The sequence below is a fragment of the Epinephelus lanceolatus genome, chromosome 16, assembly GCF_041903045.1.
Source record: "Epinephelus lanceolatus isolate andai-2023 chromosome 16, ASM4190304v1, whole genome shotgun sequence".
Lineage (NCBI taxonomy): Eukaryota > Metazoa > Chordata > Actinopteri > Perciformes > Serranidae > Epinephelus > Epinephelus lanceolatus.
The window spans coordinates 30,711,513-30,735,404 of record NC_135749.1 but is presented as its reverse complement, the minus strand read 5'-3'; the positions used below and the strand labels follow the sequence as shown (position 1 = coordinate 30,735,404).

Sequence of the window (23,892 nt, the reverse complement as noted above, 5' to 3'; positions counted from 1 at the left end):
TGCCATTAAAAGAGCCATTTTTGACCAAAAATAACTTGAAAAAATCTGTGTGGAGCCGCAAAGCATGTTTGAGCCTTATAATCAAGGTAAATAGCCTATTAAGTCTAAATTAGTGTATACTTATGGTCTAAATAAGCATTCATTAATATGTTTTACCACAAGGTGGACACTGTGCAGGGCACTATCAATAATTATCTGGTACTTAAACTTTGCAGAGCTGGCAGTGAGAGCAAACAAATCTGTCCATGCACTACTACATTCTCTATTTTATTCAATTTACTTTTTTGGATTTGGCATCTATAGCTAAGGGCGGCACGGTGGTGTGGTGGTTAGCACTCTCGCCTCACAGCAAGAGGGTTGCCGGTTCGATCCCGGGCGTGGGAGCCCTTCTGTGCGGAGTTTGCATGTTCTCCCTGTGTCAGCATGGGTTCTCTCTTCTCTTCCTCCCACAGTCCAAAGACATGCAGATTGGGGACTAGGTTAATTGATACCTCTAAATTGTCCATAGGTGTGACTGTGAGCGTGAATGGTTGTTTGTCTCTATGTGTCAGCCCTGCGATAGTCTGGCGACCTGTCCAGGGTGTACCCTGCCTCTCGCCCGATGTCAGCTGGGTTAGGCTCCAGCCCCCCCGCGACCCTCAAGAGGATGAAGCGGTTAGAAGATGAATGAAGATCCATAGCTAACCAGCCACTGCTATCGAGGTTCAGAAACATTTGGATTCATAGAAGGAATTTCCATAGACTTCTTTTCTCAAAGGCTCAAGGAGCCACTGGACAGGGGCTAAAGAGCCACATGTGGCTCTGGAGCCACAGGTTGCCTACCCCTGACTTAGTTAGTTTGACTTTGGCATTTAAAAGGGTTAGTTCAGATTCACCAAAGTCACACAGTAACAAACAAACTGACTGACTGAGGCAGCAGTAACCAGCAGCTCCTGTATTCAGCAAGCTAAAATTACTGTTTGTCAATGGAGTCTGGTGGCTTTGACAAGAGCATAGATGGGGAACTGATGCCGCTAAGAGCTTCCCCGTTGCAACAGGCTGTCTGCATCAAGGTAGAGTGGAAAAAAATATTTTCAACATAGAGTACACTTAAACTGATATTGACTTTTTTGAAGTGGCTAAAATACATTTTTTTGCTGCCCTCTGTCCACAGCAGTACATAGCTTAGTTTCCGTATTGGACTTCTGCCTGTTTCTCCAAACTGGAAGTGTGCTGACTGCCATCTACTCTAGGTATTACATTGACTATGGATAAGTGCCTCATACTTATTTACTGACCAGCAATGTGTGTGCTTGGTGACTACACTCAGCAGAGGAAGCTCAAGGAAGTGTTTGGCTCAAGCAAGGAAGCAGGGGAAAGGCATTCATTGTGCTGCGCTTGTTATTACATACAGCGTTATTGTGTGCTGAATGACAAAAGAGCTCTTAAGAGAAAAGTTCTCACCTCCACACAGCTGGCCAGTGGGATGCAGCCAACAATGACGCTGTTGAAAATCTGAACACTTAGTTTGGAGCATATTGACCTCTTTAGTCTTCTGGAAGGTAGATGAGCAGGGTGTGGGGGCACCTAACTTTCCAAATTTTCCGAAAGAGAGGATCATTATTAACGTCATGTATATGTGTTCATTTAACAGATTTAGCCCCAGAAGACATTAGCTCAGCTTAGCACAAACATGAAAGCAGGAAAAATGGCTTTTCTGCCTACTAACAACACTAATCATAAGCTGCATTTTTAACATATCTTTAACATTAACTGTGCAACAACAGCTGGGCCTGGTTCCAAGCAGTAAGTCCTGCCCTCATGGTGGAGTTGCCAGCTTCACAAACATTTGCAACTTTGAAGAAACCCCACAAGGTTGTTCCAAGTATTTGTGGCTAGTTTTCCAGCTAACAAAGTCCAAAATGTTAACTACAACATATATTGGAGGTGCCAGAATGCGTATGTTATCTTATTCCCCCTGCTTCCAGTCTTTGTTCTAAAGTAAACTAAACACATCTTGGACCACTATATCATTGTCTAGACAGAAAACAGATTAAGTTGATATCAAACTTCTTAAAAGTGCAAAAGTTTCTTAGCAGTATTTAAATATTTCACTTTTTTTGCTTGGAGTTGCTGGAGTTGGCTCCATTTTTTCACACGGATCAACTATTTGAATTCAATTTATTTTATCAAACCCTGGATGACAACTGATCTGACATCACCTCAGCTGTTGTGACGCACACACAAAGTAGTCGAAAGCAAACGCTTTGAGATGTTTGCTGCTTTGGTCCTGGTGTGATCTGCACCCTTCTGAGTTGTGGAAGAAATCAATACGCAATTTGTTGACACACAAAAACTGAAATTGCAGACGGGCTAAATTGATATTTTCTCTGCAATCTATAGCTAACGAGGGAGCCACTAATTTGTGCTGACATCTGGGTTACAACCCATTTTCCTCTTCGCAACCTTCAAACCTCTCTGCTTTCTCTCTCCTGCTCCTCCAGATGTCATAAATTTAATAGATGTTTGCTAAATGTGTATTGATGAACTTTATTCCCCCTCCGTCCTGGTCTTACACTTCAGCCAGCAGTTTGTATTTAACACTGTCACTGTGGTAAGTGAAGACAAAAGAAAATCAATCTGGTATAACATCACTGTATGCTCCCTTGTGGTAGCCTCTCTCATAGCCACACCAGATATCAATATTATTCACATATCAGAAATCAAAAAAAGAAAAGGCTGAAAGAGTACTCTCTGTCAAATAATGTTCTTTGAAATGGCAACAGGATCCTTGACAGAGTGTTTGCAAGTCTCACCGACCTTTAATTTTATCTTGCAATGGATTCTTGGCTCCTTAGTCAGACAGCTTTAATTGAGTCTGACATTTTGCTACCTTAAGTGAAATTATTTCAGGTTTCAAGAAATGTGGAACAGCACAGTGTTATATACTTATTCCAAGAAATGTCAGAAATTGTGTGTGTGTGTGTGTGTGTGTGTGTGTGTATAAACATAAACATAAATATATATATATATATATATATATATACAGTACAGGCCAAAAGTTTGGACACACCTTCTCATTCAATGTGTTTTCTTTATTTTCATGACTATTTACATTGTAGATTCTCACTGAAGGCATCAAAACTATGAATGAACACATGTGGAGTTATGTACTTAACAAAAAAAGGTGAAATAACTGAAAACATGTTTTATATTCTAGTTTCTTCAAAATAGCCACCCTTTGCTCTGATTACTGCTTTGCACACTCTTGGCATTCTCTCCATGAGCTTCAAGAGGTAGTCACCTGAAATGGTTTCCACTTCACAGGTGTGCCTTATCAGGGTTAATTAGTGGAATTTCTTGCTTTATCAATGGGGTTGGGACCATCAGTTGTGTTGTGCAGAAGTCAGGTTAATACACAGCCGACAGCCCTATTGGACAACTGTTAAAATTCATATTATGGCAAGAACCAATCAGCTAACTAAAGAAAAACAAGTGGCCATCATTACTTTAAGAAATGAAGTTCAGTCAGTCCGGAAAATTGCAAAAACTTTAAATGTGTCCCCAAGTGGAGTCGCAAAAACCATCAAGCGCTACAACGAAACTGGCACACATGAGGACTGACCCAGGAAAGGAAGACCAAGAGTCACCTCTGCTTCTGAGGATAAGTTCATCCGAGTCACCAGCCTCAGAAATGGCAAGTTAACAGCAGCTCAGATCAGAGACCAGATGAATGCCACACAGAGTTCTAGCAGCAGACCCATCTCTAGAACAACTGTTAAGAGGAGACTGCGCCAATCAGGCCTTCATGGTTAAATAGCTGCTAGGAAACCACTGCTAAGGAGAGGCAACAAGCAGAAGAGATTTGTTTGGGCCAAGAAACACAAGGAATGGACATTAGACCAGTGGAAATCTGTGCTTTGGTCTGATGAGTCCAAATTTGAGATCTTTGGTTCCAACCGCCGTGTCTTTGTGAGACGCAGAAAAGGTGAACGGATGGATTCCACATGCCTGGTTCCCACTGTGAAGCATGGAGGAGGAGGTGTGATGGTGTGGGGGTGTTTTGCTGGTGACACTGTTGGGGATTTATTCAAAATTGAAGGCACACTGAACCAGCATGGCTACCACAGCATCCTGCAGCGACATGCCATCCCATCCGGTTTGCGTTTAGTTGGACGATCATTTATTTTTCAACAGGACAATGACCCCAAACACACCTCCAGGCTGTGTAAGGGCTATTTGACCAAGAAGGAGAGTGATGGAGTGCTGCGGCAGATGACCTGGCCTCCACAGTCACCGGACCTGAACCCAATCCAGATGGTTTGGGGTGAGCTGGACCGCAGAGTGAAGGCAAAGGGGCCAACAAGTGCTAAACACCTCTGGGAACTCCTTCAAGACTGTTGGAAAACCATTTCAGGTGACTACCTCTTGAAGCTCATGGAGAGAATGCCAAGAGTGTGCAAAGCAGTAATCAGAGCAAAGGGTGGCTATTTTGAAGAAACTAGAATATAAAACATGTTTTCAGTTATTTCACCTTTTTTTGTTAAGTACATAACTCCACATGTGTTCATTCATAGTTTTGATGCCTTCAGTGAGAATCTACAATGTAAATAGTCATGAAAATAAAGAAAACGCATTGAATGAGAAGGCGTGTCCAAACTTTTGGCCTGTACTGTATATATATATATATATATATATATATATTTATAAACATAAATGAATATGTGTGTGTGTGTGTGTGTGTACCATTTACATGCATCTCATCTCATCCTTGTGAATGTGAAATCTCAAGAACGCTTTAATGGAATTTCTTCAAATTTGGCACAAATGTCAACTTGGATATGACGATGGAATGATAAGTTTTTGGTGGTCAAGGGTCAAAGGTCAAGGTCACTGACCTTGACTGCCTCATTCTTTTGAACACAATAGCTCATGAATGCCTTGGGGTCATTTCTTTACATTTGGCACAAATGTTCACTTGGACTTGAGGATAGACTATTCAGATTTTAGTGGCCAAGGGTCAAGGTCAATGTGACCTTACATCTGTGTCATTTCTTGTGAAAGCAATATCTCAAGAGTAGCTGAAGGGACTTTCTTCAAATTTAGCACAACATTCACTTGGACTCAACAATGAACTGATAGTATTTTGGAGGTCAAAGGTCAAGGTCAGTGTGACTTTGCATCTGTTTCATTCTCACAACTGATTTCTCAGGAACATCTTAAGGGGATTTCTTTCAATTTGACGTAAACATCCATTCTGACTCAAGAATAAAGTCATTAGAATTGTTTGGTCAAAACAAAATATGTTTTTGGCCATAACTCAAGAATTCATATGCTAATTACGACAAAACTTTACACAAATGTGTGATAGGATAAGACGATGAAGTGATGACATTTTATATCTAAAGGTCAACTTCAATTTGACATCATAATGTTCTGCAGAAAACACTTATCTGGCCATTTCTCAACATCATATCTCAGGGACAGAGGGGGAACCAATTGGTTAGACACTGAACTAGTGACACTAATGTTGGGTGCCCACCTTGAAACTGTGCTGATTTTATAGATCTTCTGTAAACACCACATGCTGAGTGCCATCTAGTTCCATTATATTGGAGGGAAGGCTGACATCACCACAGCCAAAATCTCCAACACTCAGCAACTCACACTAAAACAGTCTAGACTGATAAACAGCACTACAGGTGAGTGGTGAACAGTCCCTTTAAGTGTGAGCTGAAAGTGACAGTAGCATGCTGGTGCTCTTAAAACAATGGGGAGATAGTTATTCTGGCTCACCAACACGGTCCACTGTTTGACCTGCAGCAGTGGCTGTGACACACAGCAGTGTCACAGTAGTCATGATGCACATTATTAGATTCAGTGAGACTTACACCTTCCAAAGATATCATTATCTCGGATGTGCATCTTTAAACTGCTTAGAAATTATAGTCAAAAGACACTCAAGGACTTGCCTGAGAATGATCACATTTTCTTCAGTATCAGTGTAATCCAATCATGGTTGTGTGTACATCCATGGGTACACTGAAAACCAGAACTACTTGTAGCTAATTTGGCATGCTGTCAGTGGTGCCAGTTTGCCAAAATGAAAGCAAATATAGTCTAAAATAAACAGAGCATGCACAGCATAAAGGATTCCTTTCCCAGAAAATGACTATTAGTATATCAATTACTCACCCGTGTTTCATTTAATAAGTGAAGAAAACAGCGAACGAAGAATCCAAAAACAGAGGAAATTCTCGATGAATCACATGGGTCACATCGAAGCCGAACTCCACTGACAAAAACAGTAATTTTAGCTCTCTGAACACAGGAGCTGCTGGTCTACCACTGCCTTGATCAGTTACTTAGTTAATGAAATTGTGTGACTGTGGTGCTTTAAAGGTTTAGTTCAGATTCACCAATGTCATGCAAAAATACAAACTACGGATCAAGGCAGCGAGAGACACAGGGTGAGTAATTGACTCATAAACAGTCATTTGGGGGGTGAAGTTTTACTTGAACTGGCAATATTGGCAACATTATTCTTCCTGTTTACATCCTTTCAAAGCTTTACAGTTGGTGGGAGGCGCAGTTGTCTGAGGAGGGGCCCACAGTGACAGTCTTTTAAAACCCCTGTGTTAGACTATCATTCTTGAAAGAACCTCCTGTACTTTTCATGTGTCTGCTAGTTTCACGGCCTCACACTGAAAGACAGAATGGTTTAAATAGCATTGTTGAAATCTGCTTTAAGATTACATGTGTGACACACGGGACTGGAACTGAAAACTATGTTTTCCCTGCTTGTAAGGCTAACTGATATTTGAAATATTTTATTCCCCCATGGATTCATCTGTTAAATGTTTTATTTATTGATTTTATTGTTTTTATTTTCATTTTTTTTTATGTTTAAATTATTAACTTTTTTCCATTTATAGATTCCTTTATCCCACTGGACTCCTTGGCATATTTCTATTTTTATTAATTACTCATTTTTATGTGTCTGCATGTTACTGTATGTCATAGTATGTGTGTAAGGCAAGCTGTTCAGTTGCCTCTGATGGGATTAATTAAGTTGTCTGAATCTAAATCCTCAGTGTTCATGAATCTTATTAGTCCGGCTTTAAATTGAAATTTAGATATACGCAGCCCTGAATCTTCAATAAAGGATATTGCACTTTACAAAAACCCACTGGGCAAACAATAACCACTGGTTCACAAACTCTCTTCTCATCAGGTGTCTTGGATATGGGAACCTATTGACGGTCAGAGGGATAACATCGCTGTATACCATCCTATCTATGGACACAGCTTCCCCAACCCGTCCTTCAAGGACCGAGTTGTATTCCTCCACGACAGTCTTCAGAACCCGTCAATTCGGATTTCTAACCTGAAAATGTCCGATGCCGGCCGGTACACTTGCGAGTACGCCACCTATCCTTCTGGAAACGAGCAAGGGACGACCACCCTCATCATGCTTGGTAAGTAGAGTGTTTATATGTGTAACATTAAATACACCGTGTTTCTCTACTGTAAACAGCCAGCTGCTGGAGCACCTGGTAGCCGAGTGGTTACAGTGGATGTCCTAAGTGCTAATATCGCACAATAGCACTTACGATTACCATGACCTGGATGACTGAGAATCTTCACCGACAAGTTTACAGTGGATGGCATATAACTGCAACATCCGTCTTGAGACCTCTCTTTCTCACTCTACCCTGTTTCTACACTGTACTGTGAAAATGCAAAAAAAAAAAAAAAAAGACAGAAAAGTAAAAAAGCAAGCAAACAAACAATTGTATATTTAAGATATAGCTATAACTTGTCATGTTTTTATCTATCCACTTTTCTGGGAGAAAAAAAAAAGGATTGTGCTTTAGACCAGCATTCAAAAGCTGTTCTGCTACACCGGCCTTGACAAGTGCCTCCCCAGCCATCTGCTTATCATGGCTTTCTATAAAAGAGGTTCCCATCAGACCCAAATCCTAAGAAGAGGCAATTTAAAGCACTTGACGAGAATTCTCAGGGTATAGTCTGGTTAGATGCAGAATGAAACACAAAGGAGCATGGTGAGAAACATTTAGATTCAGACGTGGCACTACATGTAAAGTATCACAGCAGTCAATCTGCGACAGAAGATAAACTGCAAGTCCTTGTTCCAGATCTCACTCCTCAGGTTGAGCTAACCTATTTTTTGAGCTTGTTTTGCTCTCGATATTGGTCAACTTTGTTTTAATAAATTAATGTAATTATTATTATTACATTAGAGGAAATACATGAGCCGAGGTTTCTATATTTGGGTCTTTAAAGCATGGAACAGTGAACTAGAAAGTATCAGCAAGTGATTATGGCTGTGGGTGAGACTTCCATTTTCAGTCACATTTAGCTAATGGATGTACAGCATATATATATATACAAAAAGCAGACTAGGAAATCCTTGCTAGTAGTGACACCTCTCTCTCTGGCTCGGTTAGGTAAACTGCAACTCACACTCTGGTGCTTGCACTTGGTAGCTGCAACTGAACACCAGGTTACGCTTGGCTTGTTTGCTGTAACTGCATCGCTCTTGGTTAGTGGAAATGGCTTTGTACTGTTACATCTTTTTGTTGGCTAAATCAACACAGATTGTCATAACACCTAAGTCAGTTGCCTATAATGTATCATGTTAACTGGGGGCAACCTCAGCAACTAACAAATCCATTTAGAAAGTATTTTGCTTGCAATAACAATAGTGAGCAAGCAAGCTACGTTAACCAGCCAGCTGTAATTTAGCTACACTGCATTGATCTGGCATAAGTTGCTCCGGAAGTTAGCTGATAAAGAAATTTGCATATTGTTAGATAGCCAATTTACCAGCCAGATAATCCCTGGAATCTGGATGTATTAAATGACGTGTATCACCCAAGTGTGGAGGGCAGCTCAGACCTTAGTTGCTGTAGCAACTCAGCCGGTGCAAAGCCTCAGCCCTGGGATTCATTGCAGCTTGGAAGCCAACAGCAGCAAAGAAATGTGCTGAGGGAACTTGGGGTGGTGGAGAGGGTGATCCAGGATCAGACCTCTGGTGCTCTAGTGATTGGTCTTGCTCTGATTTGAAGTTGCTACAGGGCACTACGTGAAGATCTGTTTTTGCCAGGCCTCTGCTGCAAAATGTATATAACTGACACAGCATGTGTGGACTCATTTATTACATAACGTTAGCTACTGTTGCACACTGTTGGCGCTGTTGCAGAATGAAAGGGAGGCAAGGCACAGGAGCTAACATAACGTGACATCCTTTAGGTTTTCCGGGAATTTTGGCCCGAATCCTTTACATAGAAGTCGGTCCACATGCTCTCATAGGCAACTAAGACAGGAAGACAGAGAAAGTCAGGATTATTGTTGTTGTGTATAAAGTTACATACAGAACCTTTAATGTATTTCCAAATATATGAATATATATGAGATCTGGGTTAGTTTAGTAAGAGAGTTGTTGGGCTCAGTGAGATCCAGATGCTACAGGGGAGCATCCCTTTTGCTGTTATGTCATTTTTCCCTCGTTGCTTTTGTTGACCTGCTTACATAACATTGTGTTGTACATTGAATTGTCCTGGTAAGTGGTTTAGCATTAAAGTAGTTGAATAGATGTTGGCCTTTGCAAAAATAACTTGCCATTACGTTGTCACTTTTGTACACATGCGTATCAACAGGGTCAACCTCTGATGTGACCTTCTGGACATATTTGAACACTTTTTTTTAGTTTAATTAGAGTTGGATCTGATTTGACCAAATGACTGAATTAACTACTTTTTAAGGTCCCTCATCGTGATAATCAAATGAAGGCAATTAACATAATCTTGCCATAGACTGTTCTTATGCATGTAAATGTAGCAGATAGCTGTGGCATACAATCACATTTCTCTCTCAGGGAGTTTTATTGTGACTTCACAAACACCGACTCGGCTACCTGTTAAATGCGTAACTGTATACAGATCTAATTCAGCAGTTTTCAAACTATGAGGTGTGCTTCCTCAGGAGGGCAGGGGGGAGCAGAGGGAGACATATGAGACAAAGATTCTGCGTGAGGTGAAAGAGACAAGTAAGTGCTGATGTGCTGGAAAAAAAGAGAACACACAGAACTGTTGTACATATTTTTAAATTCAGTGTAAATTACACACTGAGGATCATTAAGTTCAAATCCGCTTAGAAATCATACAAAAATTAGTTGTTTATCACTCCAGAACTTACTGTAGAGTCATCATGTTTTAAAGTTTTCTTCAGTGTGAAAGTAATCCGGTGATAGTTGTCCAAGGGCAAATTGCAAACAGGAACAGCTATTATTATTTTTTCCTTCAACCAGATAAAAACTAATTGAGATAAAGTCTCTCTTTCAGTGGTTGCCAAGAAGGCAGTAAAGTTCCAGGTATAATTCAGTTACATAAATACAATAGCACACAAAATAATGTATCACAAATCGTACAGAGTAAAAAGAAGAGTATGCATTTACACAGATAATGTACAACATACACTGAGAAAAGGCATCAAGACATGACAAAGTTTCTGTGCTTTATAATTAGAACAGCTTGTTGTAAGGACTTCAGTTAACTTTAGCGTACACTTTAAGTGTTAGAGACATGAGGGAGTCTAGAGTCTGGCCTGCAGGTCATTCCAAGTCCATCCCATCCTTATGAACGCGATATCTCAGCAAGGACTTCAGGGAATTTCTTCAAATTTGGCACAAACATCGACTTGGACTTAACAATAAACTGATTAGAATTTGGTGGTCAAAGGTTGTTTTTGGCCATAACTCAAAAATTCATAAACTTAAAGTTTATGAAAAAAAACCCCACATCACACTGAACTTACTGACTCCATTGCAGCATTACACTTCCTGTTTACATTACCCAAGGCTCCCAGATAATGGAAACTGTAGTGCCAAAACTATTGCCGATAAAATGGTGCAGTGGTTTGCACTGTTGCCGCTAAGCAAGGGAGTTATGGGTTCAAATTCACTGGCTGGTCGGGGCTCTTCTGGGAGGAATTTGCATATCATAAATTCCCCTCAAATGGAACTAGGACAAAGAATAATTCTAGAAGAGGTCAAAATCCATTAATATAATTTTTTGTTTTTGTTCCTCAATTTTTTTCAATACTGTGAGTCTTATACATTCCAATCAGTGTGTTTTTTATATTCTTTGAACACTGACACTTTCCTCTATCCACTAATTTACAACTAAATTCCCACATTCTGTCTTAATTTTATCTGAGCAGGGAGGCCTATGGTGTCACACTTTGAAAACACTTTCTCTAATGAAAAAATAAGTCGTGTAATATGTAATAAGCATGAGGTAAGATACTATAAACACACCTGTTAACCTTTATCTCTGCACAGTTTCATTCCCAGTTATCAACAGACTGAACCACTGCAAACATTTAACAAACACAGTCCAGCATGTGGAATCTGGAGAACTGCTTAAAGTTACCTCAGTGTCTTGATTTTTGAAACTGGGTGGTTTAGTTGTTGTTAGCAGGGGACACATCCTGTTTGTAATCGGAGACAGCTGGTGTTATTCATCCACCCACATGTCCTCCCGTTTGCACTCCGCTTACAAAGGAATCAGACGCCTGGTGTCTCTCTCTCTCGCAGTTTACAGCACTGAGGAGACTTCATGCTTGAATGTGAATAACAACAGTTCCCTTGATTGTTATATGGAAGTGCTGTGCTTACAGTATATGGCCCGTAGCGTCAGTGGTTGTACGATAAAGAGCTCATATATTCAAGCTCCTATCATACTGGCGTGCTCAGGGGAGGATCTAATACGATGCACTCTGAACTGAAACAGTGCATTTACTGAATTCATATTCTGTAGAGTTTAATGCATTCTGCTTAGTGGTTTTTACTTTTTTCTCATGTAAGTTTTGTTCAGTAGGTTTAGATGAGGGAGTCATTTTCTGTGTTTTTTTTGCACAAATTGGATGCAATTACCTAACATTCAATTTCTTTGGTTGCTGTACAATGAAAGGAAGATTTGACAACAAGCTGGACTTCTAAAAAAGTTGACAGCATGCTTACAGGTGTGGTGACACTGTGTATGTTAAAATTTATTGCTGCCTCAAATATGGGTCTGGGGAATCTTTATCTCCTACATTAAAAAAGCACACATAGACTCTCTTGTAAACCACTGTGGGGACACAATAAAAGGCAATAATTCAAATAAATTCATTACGGTTCCCCAATTGTGGCAGCCAGTATGGTTTATGAAAAGAAATGTTTTACAATTCCTTTTATGTCTTTCCTCAGCTGGCCAGTAACATTTTCCCCCAGTAGTTTTTAAAAGTAAACCCTCACACAACAATGCAAAATCCGCTGTGGAAGCTTCTCTTGCAGGGAACAGAGCACACAGGAGATGCAGAACTTGGCTGTCTTGCAGAGAAAACACGGCGCGATATTCTGGCGGGCTTGCAGATGGATGTGTGCTAAGCCTCCTAAACTGCTGCTGCTGGCGCGTAGCAGAGGTAGACTGGGAAATACCTGCTGGAAAGCTCACTGACTCGCCTTTTGTCTGGAGTTACAGCAGTGCCAAGCTCTCTGGGACAGATTCTGGTCCATGTAAATGTACTTGGCAAACTGAGTGTCTCAAAGTCACTGAAAGACGGTCATATTTTACCTTATTGGATATAGAATCCATATGAGCCAATCACATTAGACCTTATTGAATCCACAACTGCTGGCACCCAATCATATTATTTCTTATTGGATATAGAACCACCGGCACCCCAATCATATCACAACTTATTTAAGTATGAATACATAATCCTGACAGCCAATCGTATTATAACTTATTGGATACAGCACCACTGCCAGCCAATCTTATTACCACTTATTGGGGTGTGAATAAAGAATAACTCACTTGGCAGTGAATGATGTAATATCGTCCTGGATGGGGACCATATAAAATGGATGGCAGCCAATTATACCGCATCATATTGGATATAGTGTAGCCAGCAGGACAAAAATACAATTGCAGGTGAGGGAGAGTCTAGTAGATCAGTAGCGTGTTAGAGGTGTTGTTAAGCCCTCAGAGAGAAAAATTGTCCTCACTGTTTTGGATTTGGAGAGGGAGACGGTGAGAGTCTAGAGGTTGGAGGAGTGGACTGCAGACTGGAGGGTCACTGGCCAAAGTCCACGGATCAACAGAGTGGATAAGTGGCAGATTGAGGTGAAGCTCTTGTAAACATTTCTGTCTGGCAGAAATAACCCAAGGGTGGAGCCAACCTTTTTTTTTCTTGCAAAGTAACAACAGTGAAGTCCATTGAAAAAACACTACATTAAAATGCAGATTAGCCACAAGCCATGTTCTGATTGAGTCCCATGTTTTACTTCTTTTTTTTTTTTACTGTGTCACTCACTTCACTTTACAGTGTATATGTACTTATTATGTACACAAATCAGCATTTTAAAGAACATATATTATACTTGCTAAATGTATTACATTTTAGGGATGGGAACCGAGAACTGCTTTCAGTTGAGAACCAGTTCCAAATTGTCAGATCCATTGTAATCAGTGTTTGGCTCATTGCTTTAAAAATGTAATACAATACTCATTATTCGTCACTCTTTTCAAAAGTAATATTATCACTTCACATATTACTTTCTGAGAACAGTAATGCTTTGCACTGCTCGTTATATTACTTAATGTTACAGGCCACAAAATTGGTAACCACATAGCTCCTCAAAATTCAGACTTCTTCTGTGCGGCTACATGTGAATGTCAGGGTAATCACAGGTAAGTGTAGCTCCTGGGGTTCTTCTGATGGCTGTGACTGATTATTTCCCAAAGTTGTGTCTGAAAGACAGAGATTCACTCGTGGAGTAAGATTTCATCTAGCCATAAGCTTTATTAGTTCTTTGTGGCCTGCAGCTGTCCACGCTTAAAATCCAGTTTTGGTTGTTGCAGTGTAGGGCTACAGCCAACCTCCGCAGCTGAGGAGGGTTTACCATTGGTGGGTTGTATTTCCTGAAACTCCTCATTGTTGTGCTGTTGGAAGTAGTAGCCGAGGTGTTTCAGACTGGAGGTTTGAGGATGTCTATTTCACAGTGGAAAGAGTTTTACAGTATTCTTGTCATCTTTCCTCCCAACAAATCAAAGTAATGGGAATATTTCCATATTTCCAGGACTCATTCCTTATTGCACATTACTCAGGGGTCTCTCTCACACAAGCAGTCTGTCAGCATATCCAACACTGTGATCCCAAATGGTGGCAGTGTCATGTTTCACAAAAGATTGTCACTTGTAACTTCCTTGTGGATAACTCGCCAGTACTACAGGACTCTTGCATGTTCATGTATCTGTCATTAGTAAGGCATTTGCTTTAATTAGTGATGAGTGTAAAATTATTTCATGTTGCAAATTGCAGCCTTCATGTCGTGTAATTGGTAAAATGGTTAGCCAGGCTGAAGCAAGTGGTCTCAGCCTTTATGTCTCTGTAACCTTGAAAGCAAGCCTAGTCTTTCAGTATCTGTGATGTCATCGTCTTGATGAATGATGATTTCTTAACGCTTTGAATCCTGAACAAATTGGTTTGATTCCTTTGAAAAAAAAAAGCATGGGAAGAAGGCAATCAGCAGCTTTCTAAGAAATGACTAAAAATAGCAAGAAAGTTGTAAAAAGTAATTACCTGAAAATTAACGAGAAAACAAGAGTAAAAAAACAAGATCAGGGGTTTGATTCTGGTCAAGGTGGGGCAACACATATCCAGTCTGGACCCTTAGGCAGGTTTTTAATGCTGCTAGCCTATGTTGGGATGAGTGAAACTGCAAATGCAAAGTAATTCCAGCTGAGACATTGCCTGGGTCAACAAGGTCTGTGTCAAGTGATGAGGAACTAGGGCAACCTGATGAGAAATGGGCTACTGGAACAAGACATAGGTGTTCTACAGCAGAGAATATGGACCTGCTGGAATGCTACTATACTGTAACCCCAGCGAGATGGGCTACATGCAGAGGTTGTGGGATACATGGATGCTTCGAAACCCAACAAAGACACAACTCCAAGCCCAGTGTTCTAACATCCACAAATGGCAACTGCTCTCAAAACTAGAGATTGAGGTACAAAATAAATGCCACTGCAAGGGGGAGCCAGGACGACAGGTCAAAGTGGGGATATCATCATCATCCTCACACTCTTAGATTGGGTACAAAGCCCCAACAAGCCCTTATGACACCAGGAAGATAATCAGAACCAAGGGGGTTGAACTACCAGAAGGCAGCATTGCAGATGATGACATCAAAAAATCCTACCAGTGACTGGAAAAGGCTTGACTTAAGACAGCACTGAAGCACTAATCATGGCCGCACAAGAACAGGAACTTAGTACAAGCTCAGTAGAAGTAGGGGTCTAGCACACCAGACAGGACCCCAGGTGCAGGCTGTGCAAAGATGCTCTTGAGACAGTTCAGCACATAATAGCAGGGTTCAAGTAGGAGGCAGGAATAGCATACATGGAACACTATAACCAAGGGGCTGGCATAGTGTACAGGAACATCTGCACTGAGTATGGGCTGGGAGTCCCAAGGTCAGAAAGGAAGACACTGCCTAAGGTGGTTGAGAATGACCAAGCTAAGATCCTGTGGGACTTCTAGATCCAGATTGACAAACTGGTGATGGCTAACCAACCAGACATCATGTTAATGGACAAACAACAGAAGAAGGCAGTGGTGGGAAACGACAGCAACATCTAGAAGAAGGAACACAAGGAGCTCAAAAAATACCAAGGGCTGAAAGAGGAGCTAGAAAAGGTGTGTGTGTGTGTGTGTGTGTGTGTGTGAGAGATGTCAATCCAGGTTTCAAAGGGTTAAGTATTAAGTGTTTTTATTGTTGAGACTTTTTGTACCTCCGGGGCAGCTCTGTATCTGAGAAATGTTTGTGTTACTATAACCTCAGTCATCTTTATATTCCTGTAGGTGATTTATTGATTCTAGCCACTTTACATAGGAATAAGTGATCTTCTTTTTCACAGCATCTGCTCTCCAGGCATTCCTCAGTAAAGCATTATGATCCTAATAGCTCCAGTCAGCTGCTCATTGGCCAGCAGCAATAAGAATGTGTTTGTAGGCTACAAGTCAGCTCCCAGGTGGAAAAAAATGTGTAAGAGTGAAGATCAGGGTCTTGCTCTGAAGAAATCGTGTGCGAAACAAACCTTCCCTCGCTGAATAAAGGTTAAAGAGAAAGTTAAATAGAAGTAATCCCTTTTGGCCTACTAGGACAGTGCTCCATGCATTTTAGGTTCCAGCTCTGAAAACACACCGCAGCCAGTACTTGATCAGCATATTTATTGGTGTTTTTCGTAAACCATATCTTAATTAAATAGAAATATCTTGACTTCCAGAGTTACTGGCATCCTCAGCAAAGGAGAGATAACCTAAACAAAACAAGTATATGAGACATTCTCCATACAGTGAAAATGTGTCAGTCAGTAGATACACAGAATCTTCAATAACAAATGCCGCTGTGTACAAACAACCTTGGTGAATTGGAACAGCATCCACCATCCTCTATATTGTTGAGTTGTTGATAACAGACAGAGGAAGGTAAAAAAATAAAATAAAAATGCCTTTGAGTTTACATTTGCCCTCGAGTGGAGGCACTGAATCAGTCATAGCGCGGTTAAATGCAGCAGCACAAAGGGGCTTGAAATGTGAGGCCTCAAGGTGCTTTTTGTAATCGTGTTCAGAGGCAAGTCTGAGCTGGCTTTAGAAGTCAAAGCGATGTGTTTTTACCTTTTGGTTTTTGCATAACAATTGTGACATTGGAAATTATCATTAATTTGATTCTTTTTTTTTTTTATTTCTTTTTTTATTTCATTTTAGGCACTCTCAAGCTCAAATTAGTTAAATTAGTCTCAAGCTTCAATTAATGCATTTTGTCAACATTTCTAGCAGCCAGTAATGAGTTGTCAAAACAACACACACAGCAGAGTAATTGCAGGATAAACTATTCCTGTGTTCCTTGAATATTCATGTATTGTTAACAGTTAAGGAGACGTAGAGAGCCAAACAGATGTTTTCCCCAACAATGTCTGGAAATATTCAGCAGCAGTGTGTCAAGCTGAGAGAAGATGTTTACAAACCTGGGCAGCTGGTGGGACATGAATTCCAAAAAATTTAACAAGATCCAGAAGCCTTTATTGATTTTTGGCTAATGTATGCAGCAAAGTAGAAAATATAAAAAAAATGCATCACTTGGCTGCCTTCATCAGGATACACCAGTGAATAAATCCATGTTTAGGGAGGGAGAGAAGGAGGAAACATTGATATGTGCCACCAGCCAGTGCCGCTAAATCCAAATATGTCAGCTCTGCAGGCTCAGTTTCAGTGTTACCAGCAGGAATGCACCGATTGAGAAATTCTGGGCCCTTACTGATAGAAATAACAATTTGGCTGATAGTTGATGTCGATGCCAATGTTTTTTATCTTATTTTTATTTATTTTTTATTTATCACACAGTGTGCCTCCGTTTCCAAATATTAATGATAAAAAGAAGAAAAATCGCTGGTACCTCAAAAGCCTTTTTTGATAGTAAGATGCATGATTTCCTTTAAAAGATAAGCATATCTGTCTTGTTGCAGCTCAGTCTATAGCACTTTTCACATATGTACTGCAAACCTGAAATGATCTAGACATTCCCAGAAGGAGCTGTAAGTGCCAACGCAAATGTCCGATTTCATCCTGCCGGTCCCCTACATCAAAGTTCATGTAACGTCTGATTGAGCTCATGTGTGAATAGAGCGGGTAATTGTCAAGAGAATTCACCACAGGCGAGGATGACATTTCTATCACAAGGGTCGCAGAAAACTGGAGGAAAACAAACATCCACGGGTGAAGAAGAAGAGCCATTTACACAAAGACATCAATGGAAATTTCTTATCCGGAGAGATGAAGAGATTGGGGAACTTCTTTCAGTAAAGGCTGACACAGTAATCGTCAGACAAATTTATGGAATGGCAGACACTTTTCTGTTTATAACCAAATGAAGAACTGGCAACAAAACAGGGGTGTAACCCACATTATGTCCTGCCTCCTGCATGCTCTACCCAGGAGTATTTTCAGCAATGCTTCTGGCACAGACAGTCCTCTGTTGTGTGCTACATGTGTGAAAGAGAAACTTGGAGTTTGTATGAGACAATGGCGTATTTCTGTTTCAGTCCAAGATGTGAGGTGCATAAGTAGCTGAACAGCTGCTCACTGAAAGAAGATGTGAAAACAAACTATACATGTGCACGGTACCTGTTGCCCTCTTTCATGAAGACAGGGACAGGTTCAGCCAGTGGCTTTTTCTCTGAATCAGCAGCTGGGTATTGTAGGTACTGTCCTCAGAGTCTGACCGCAAATTACTAACAAAACATTTAGCCAGTGCATAACTGATGTGACACGACAAATAAACACTGGCCACTGCCATCAGTTAATGTCATTTTGTTTACTGTTAGGCTGATGGCAGTCAACAAAGTGAGTATCAGCTTATACTGATGTTTGGCTGATAAATTGGTGCATCTCTAGATATGGGACACTTCATCTCAAACACACAGCTGATCACTGGTGGCATATTGTAATTGATGTAGGTCAGTGGTTCTCAACCAGAGGTCCAGGTATCCCAAGTGGTCCTTGAGGGAGTTTCAGGGGATTCCCTCCAGGCCCCCAGGAGGTGTGCCAGTGGCACACAATTTGGCACTGCAATTTTCGGGGTTTGTCACGTGATGCCCTGCGGCCCAAATTGACTTTTTTCCATAGACTTACATTGGAAATGAGACGTCTGTAAGTCAGTGGATATATATTTTTTGAGTGACACAACCCCTGTGAAATGACTTGTTTCTTAATTACGATTTGATCCATTTGGTGAAAATAACATGTCAAGAGTCTAGAAGAGTTGCAAGATTAAATCATTTTATCCTCATTCACGTTATTGGAGCACTAAACCGGTTGTTAGCCATTCGGCCAGTGGAAGTTTGATGCTTGACCACACTGTTGTGCTCAGCTGCATGGCTTTAAATGTTCAATCTTTAAACAGAGTTCAGGTTTACTGGTTGCTCTGTCTCTTCTTGCTTGACCCTTTTTATGTCAGGGAGAGCTTGCTTGGGACAAATTCAAAGTGTGCTGATGGATGATATTGACATACATGGGTTGTGTATGAAAATATTAATAAGCAGCATGTCAAAGATTACTCAGAAGTTAGATTTTTGATCAATCAAACAAGACTAACAACTCCTTTGAGTTAAATGGTAATGCAGATATCCTCAGAATGGTAATATAATGTTTACCATGTCATCTTATTAGTTCAGTATGCTATTATTAGCAATAAACAACATACAGTTGAGGCTGATGGGAATGGCATTAGTTTAGCAGGTTTTTGGTCATAATTTAAAGTATTATACAAACATTTTTGACCTGATAGTGACGCTTGATCAAAGATCAGGGTAACATGAGAGTTTGCACCAAACTAGACAATCTATCCAGTAGTTTTTAATATTTCTTGTGATATGTATTTATGTGTGTAAAACAAATAAACTAAACTGAACAGCAGGAGTGGAAGGGAGTGCCATGCACAGACAAACACACACAGACAGAGAGAGAGAGAAAGAGAGAACAGACAGGGGACTGACTAGAAACACAAGGGAGGAGTGAACAGCAGAGAGGAATGAGGGAGAGGCACAGCCGGACCATGACATTCACTAAAACACAACAATATCAACCTCATGGTGGTGCAAGAGGAAAAGTCAGTGGATCATTGAAGTCAGTAGTCTCTATCCTCTGGGAGCGAGAAATGTTTGTGAATAATTTTGCAGCATCTGTTAGTTGTTTTTTAATCCGGACCAGCTAGTGGTGGACCAGTCCACTTATATTGCCATCCATAAAGCCAGCCTGCTAAAAATGTTATGTTCAGATGGACCTCATTAGGGTCTGAAATCTGTACAGATTACTTTGAGCAGTTTCAAGAGACACTGCAACACAACCTAGTTAGGAGATGATTCTAGGTCAATGTTGGTTGATTTAAAGAAGTAAATGGGTCACTTATGGCAATGGTAAGGTCCAAAAATGGCCTGTCTCTAACCAGACACATGTAAGACGTGCAGCATTTGCATACTGGGCCAAGTGCAACATACAGCCTGTAATCTGGTTCAGAGCTGGGTCTTCAAAAGCCTACAGTGTAGCTGGGGTCTGGCCCAGTTCTGCACAATATCCAGGTTTAGTTGGTGTCCTTGCAGCCAGATTGCAGTGGCTCCATCACTGTTATTGCATAGCAGAATGTGGGCCAAATGTAAGTGATAATCTGGGTCACTACTGGGCTTCACTAATTAGCTTTCTTGGTGTCTGGTTAGTTTCAATGCAAACTCTGTGACTATGACAGATGTCAGCTGTCCTGTGTGAACGCCACCTTAATTCAGCAACAGCCGGCTTCACACTCAGTTACAAATCTTCACACTTGGCAGATATTCCCGACTTGTTTATGATTCAAACTGGCAATCTGCCAGTCACAGACCTTGATCTGTTACTGCTGCCAAGGCAATAAGAAAGACAGTCTTTGAGAGGTCTCAGGTTCAAGTTAGGGCAAGCATCTGCTGAAGGGTCTGGAGGATTCCTACCAGCCACTCGGACAGTGTTTCACAGCAAATGTCTCTTTGAAGGAAGGCAAGCAAATGTGAGTGGGAGTTTGGGAAAGTTCGTAACTGCAATACTTGTGTTATAAAACCCACAGTTATTGGCTAAACTCCTGCAAAGTGCAATTTGAATGCCTCAGTTGAAAGCATGTGGTGAATATGACTTCTACAGAAATGTGTCCACCTTTTGAAGCATTCTAAGTGCTTGGTTTTATAAAACCAAACACACCTCATGCAGTTTACTGTGTTTGGAAACATTACTGTAATGCCTTTTTCCTATCTCCCTGTCAGTCTCTGGCATTCAGCCTATTGATAGTACGACAGGGGTGGTGGTGGCGGGTGTACGGGGGATTGCGGGGGGGGGGCGGGTGCAGTGTTTACTCAGCTCTGTTAGCATAGCTTCCTGTTCGCCTTCTAATTACTGTGTGAGAAATAGCAGTGGGCCCAATTGGATGCAATGTCACGAAACACATCAGGGATGGATACTCCCGACTTGTTAAAGCCCGTAGATCAATCCAAACCCATTTCTGCCACTCCGCTCTACTCTCTTCTCCTTTCTGCATGGCCAGTCTGTCTCTCTGTTTATGTCTGTTTCTACTCTGTTGTCCTCTCTGTTTGTGTCTCCTCTCTTTTGCTTATCTCTGTCAGGTCTGAACTCTCACCTCTCTTGTCTCGCTTTGTCCCAGCTCTCCACGTCTGCTCCTGCTCTTTGTTTCATCTCCTGTCTTACGATATCTTCTGGTTTCACAAAGACACAGTATGTGAGACGTTTTTCATGCTGCCTGGATTTGGATTTGATATCATATTATGAAAGCTGACAGTCATCCATGTTCACAAACGTAGACTAAGATTTGACATTTAGAAATAATGATAGGAAATTAAAGTAGGAAGGGAGTTCTTAATCGGAAATAAAGCCCACTCAGGCTGGGCTGGGACACATGGGTGCAAAAATGCGGCCTATATGCTGATTCTTTGACATAAGAATCTCAGCATCGCGTGGTTAAATAAGTGCAAATCTGCACAGCAGCATGCAGCTTTGACGCGTAATTGAAGTTATCAAAAAGCTGATGCATGCCACCCGTCACAAAGCCAGTAGGATATGTCAACTTCTGACTTAGGGCTCATTTATACTGCCATTACATACAAAAATAGATAGGTCTGTTTCAAACATTTGTATACATCGCTGCCCTCATACTTCCAAGTGACCTTATTGGTAGCACAGATACATTTACCAGATGGCACAGATGGACAGAGTCAAAAGTTTCACACAACAACAAACGAGGCAATGGTGGAGGAGGTTGTAATAATGTACCCTTTAATGGAGGCAGCATTGTAGATGGTGGTGTTCTGTGAGATCATTATATACAGCCCTTCATGTCATGTCATGTCATGTCATGTCATGTCATGTCATGTCATGTTCATGGCTGGAGCCTATTCCAGCCGACATTGGGCGAGAGGCAGGGTACACCCTGGACAGGTTACCAGACCATCGCAGGGCTGACACATAGAGACAGACAATCATTCATGTTCACATTCACACCTACGAGCAATTTAGAGTCACCAATTAACCTGCATGTCTTTGGACTGTGGGAGGAAGCCGGAGTACCCGGAGAAAACCCACGCTGACACGGGGAAAACATGCAGACTCTGCACAGATGGGCTCTCCCATCCCGGGGTTCGAACCCCCCACCCTGGGCTTGAACCAGGAACCCTCTTGCTGTGAAGCGACAATGCTAACCACTGCAGCAAAGTGCCGCACTGACTCCTTCTTGTGTGAAAGTGATATCTCAAGAACACCTTGAGGGAATTTCCTCAAATTTGACACAAACATCCACTTAGATGTAACAATGAACTAATTAGAATTTGGTGGTCGAAGGTCAAGGTCACTGTGACCTTGTCTGTCTCATTCTCATGAATGCATGAAGGCCTTGAGGGAGTTCTCTTAAATTTGGCACAAACATCCACTTGGATTCACGAATGAACTGTTAAGAATTTGGTGGTCAAAGGTCGTCAAGGTCACTGTGACCACACAAAACGTGTTTTTGGCCATTAGTCAAGAATTCCTAATCCAGTTTGGGAAATATAAATCCCACAAATGTCTAAAAAGATATAATCATGAAGTACTGACAATTTATATTCAAAAGGTTAAAGGTCAACTTTACTGTGACATCATAATGTTCTGCAAAAACACTTATCTGGCTACTACTCAACATCAGAAACCAAAGGGGAGACATTCACATACTGAACTGGTGACACTAATCATGGGTGTCCACCTTGAAACTTTGCTGACTGAATAGATCTCCAGTGTTGCCGTGGGGAAGATGCGTGTGTAAGTGCAAATTTATTGGTGCACAGAGGCATACAACCGCATGGTTTTAATTCTAGTTAACTCAAATGTTGTCTCATGCGAGGCAGTTGTTTTTTGCTTGTATGAAAGAACAACAATGTGTTGAAGTATGATGTGGTTATTTAAAACCATTTCTTAATTGAACTCAATTGAACTCACAATTACTGTATCGTGATATTTACCATTACTGTGATGCAAAATTTCATATATGCCATGATAGAAGACTTTGCCATATCGCCCACCCCTTCTCTGACTTATTCCAAATCAATAGGGATTGGTACTTCATGTTGTAGGCCAAAGACCTGCTCACACCATAAAGGGACATTGTGAAATTCTTCCACACGTCTTTGTTAAATATGTGATTTTACTGGGCAAAATTGGTCAAGCATGATGTCACACTGAGATCGAAACTGTTAATGGTTGTTTCAAATGGCCCCACTGCAAGAGGGAGTGACAAGCCTGCCATCAAAGAGAGGGCAGACAAGAGAATATAAGTAGTGCGAAAGTGGTGCACATTTTCAGACAGCTTTATAGGAAGACATTCATAGTGTTTCACTTGGTTGTTCACATAAAATTGTTGTGTCAAGGATAAAAAAAATAAAAAGGAAGGGTGAGAAGTTCAAACCCTGGCTTCCTTCTCACCTCTGCACAGCTGAAGTGAATGTGAATGTTGGATTGTTAGTTTCTGAAAAAGTTACCACTGTCCAAGCTCAGCCCCTACACGATTTATTAAAAAAAAAAAAAAAAACCTTTTTCTTATATCTGTCACAAACCATTTCTGTTGTGTGGATCCTTTTAAACGAAGGGAAGTATGGCTTTGAAAGCATACAATGGCTTGCTCCTGGTAAACGGCACAAAGTCAGAGCTCATCAGAGTTGAACTTGATGCAAAAAATTGGCGTAAAATATTTGTCCCTGCAAGTATATTAATGATTTTTAAATG

At 40.9% G+C, this 23,892-nt stretch overlaps 1 protein-coding gene across 4 annotated transcripts in view; it reads left to right on the top strand.

Moving 5' to 3' along the window:
- pvrl2l (PVR cell adhesion molecule related 2 like) overlaps window positions 1-23,892 on the top strand; it is a 445,969-nt gene that overhangs the window by 182,661 nt on the left and 239,416 nt on the right. For all 4 annotated transcript variants that reach the window (XM_033637392.2, XM_033637391.2, XM_033637393.2 and 1 more), the window contains exon 3: window positions 7,214-7,457. In XM_033637392.2, coding sequence (XP_033493283.1) covers window positions 7,214-7,457 — 244 coding nt within the window. The remainder of the gene's footprint in view (window positions 1-7,213; window positions 7,458-23,892) is intronic.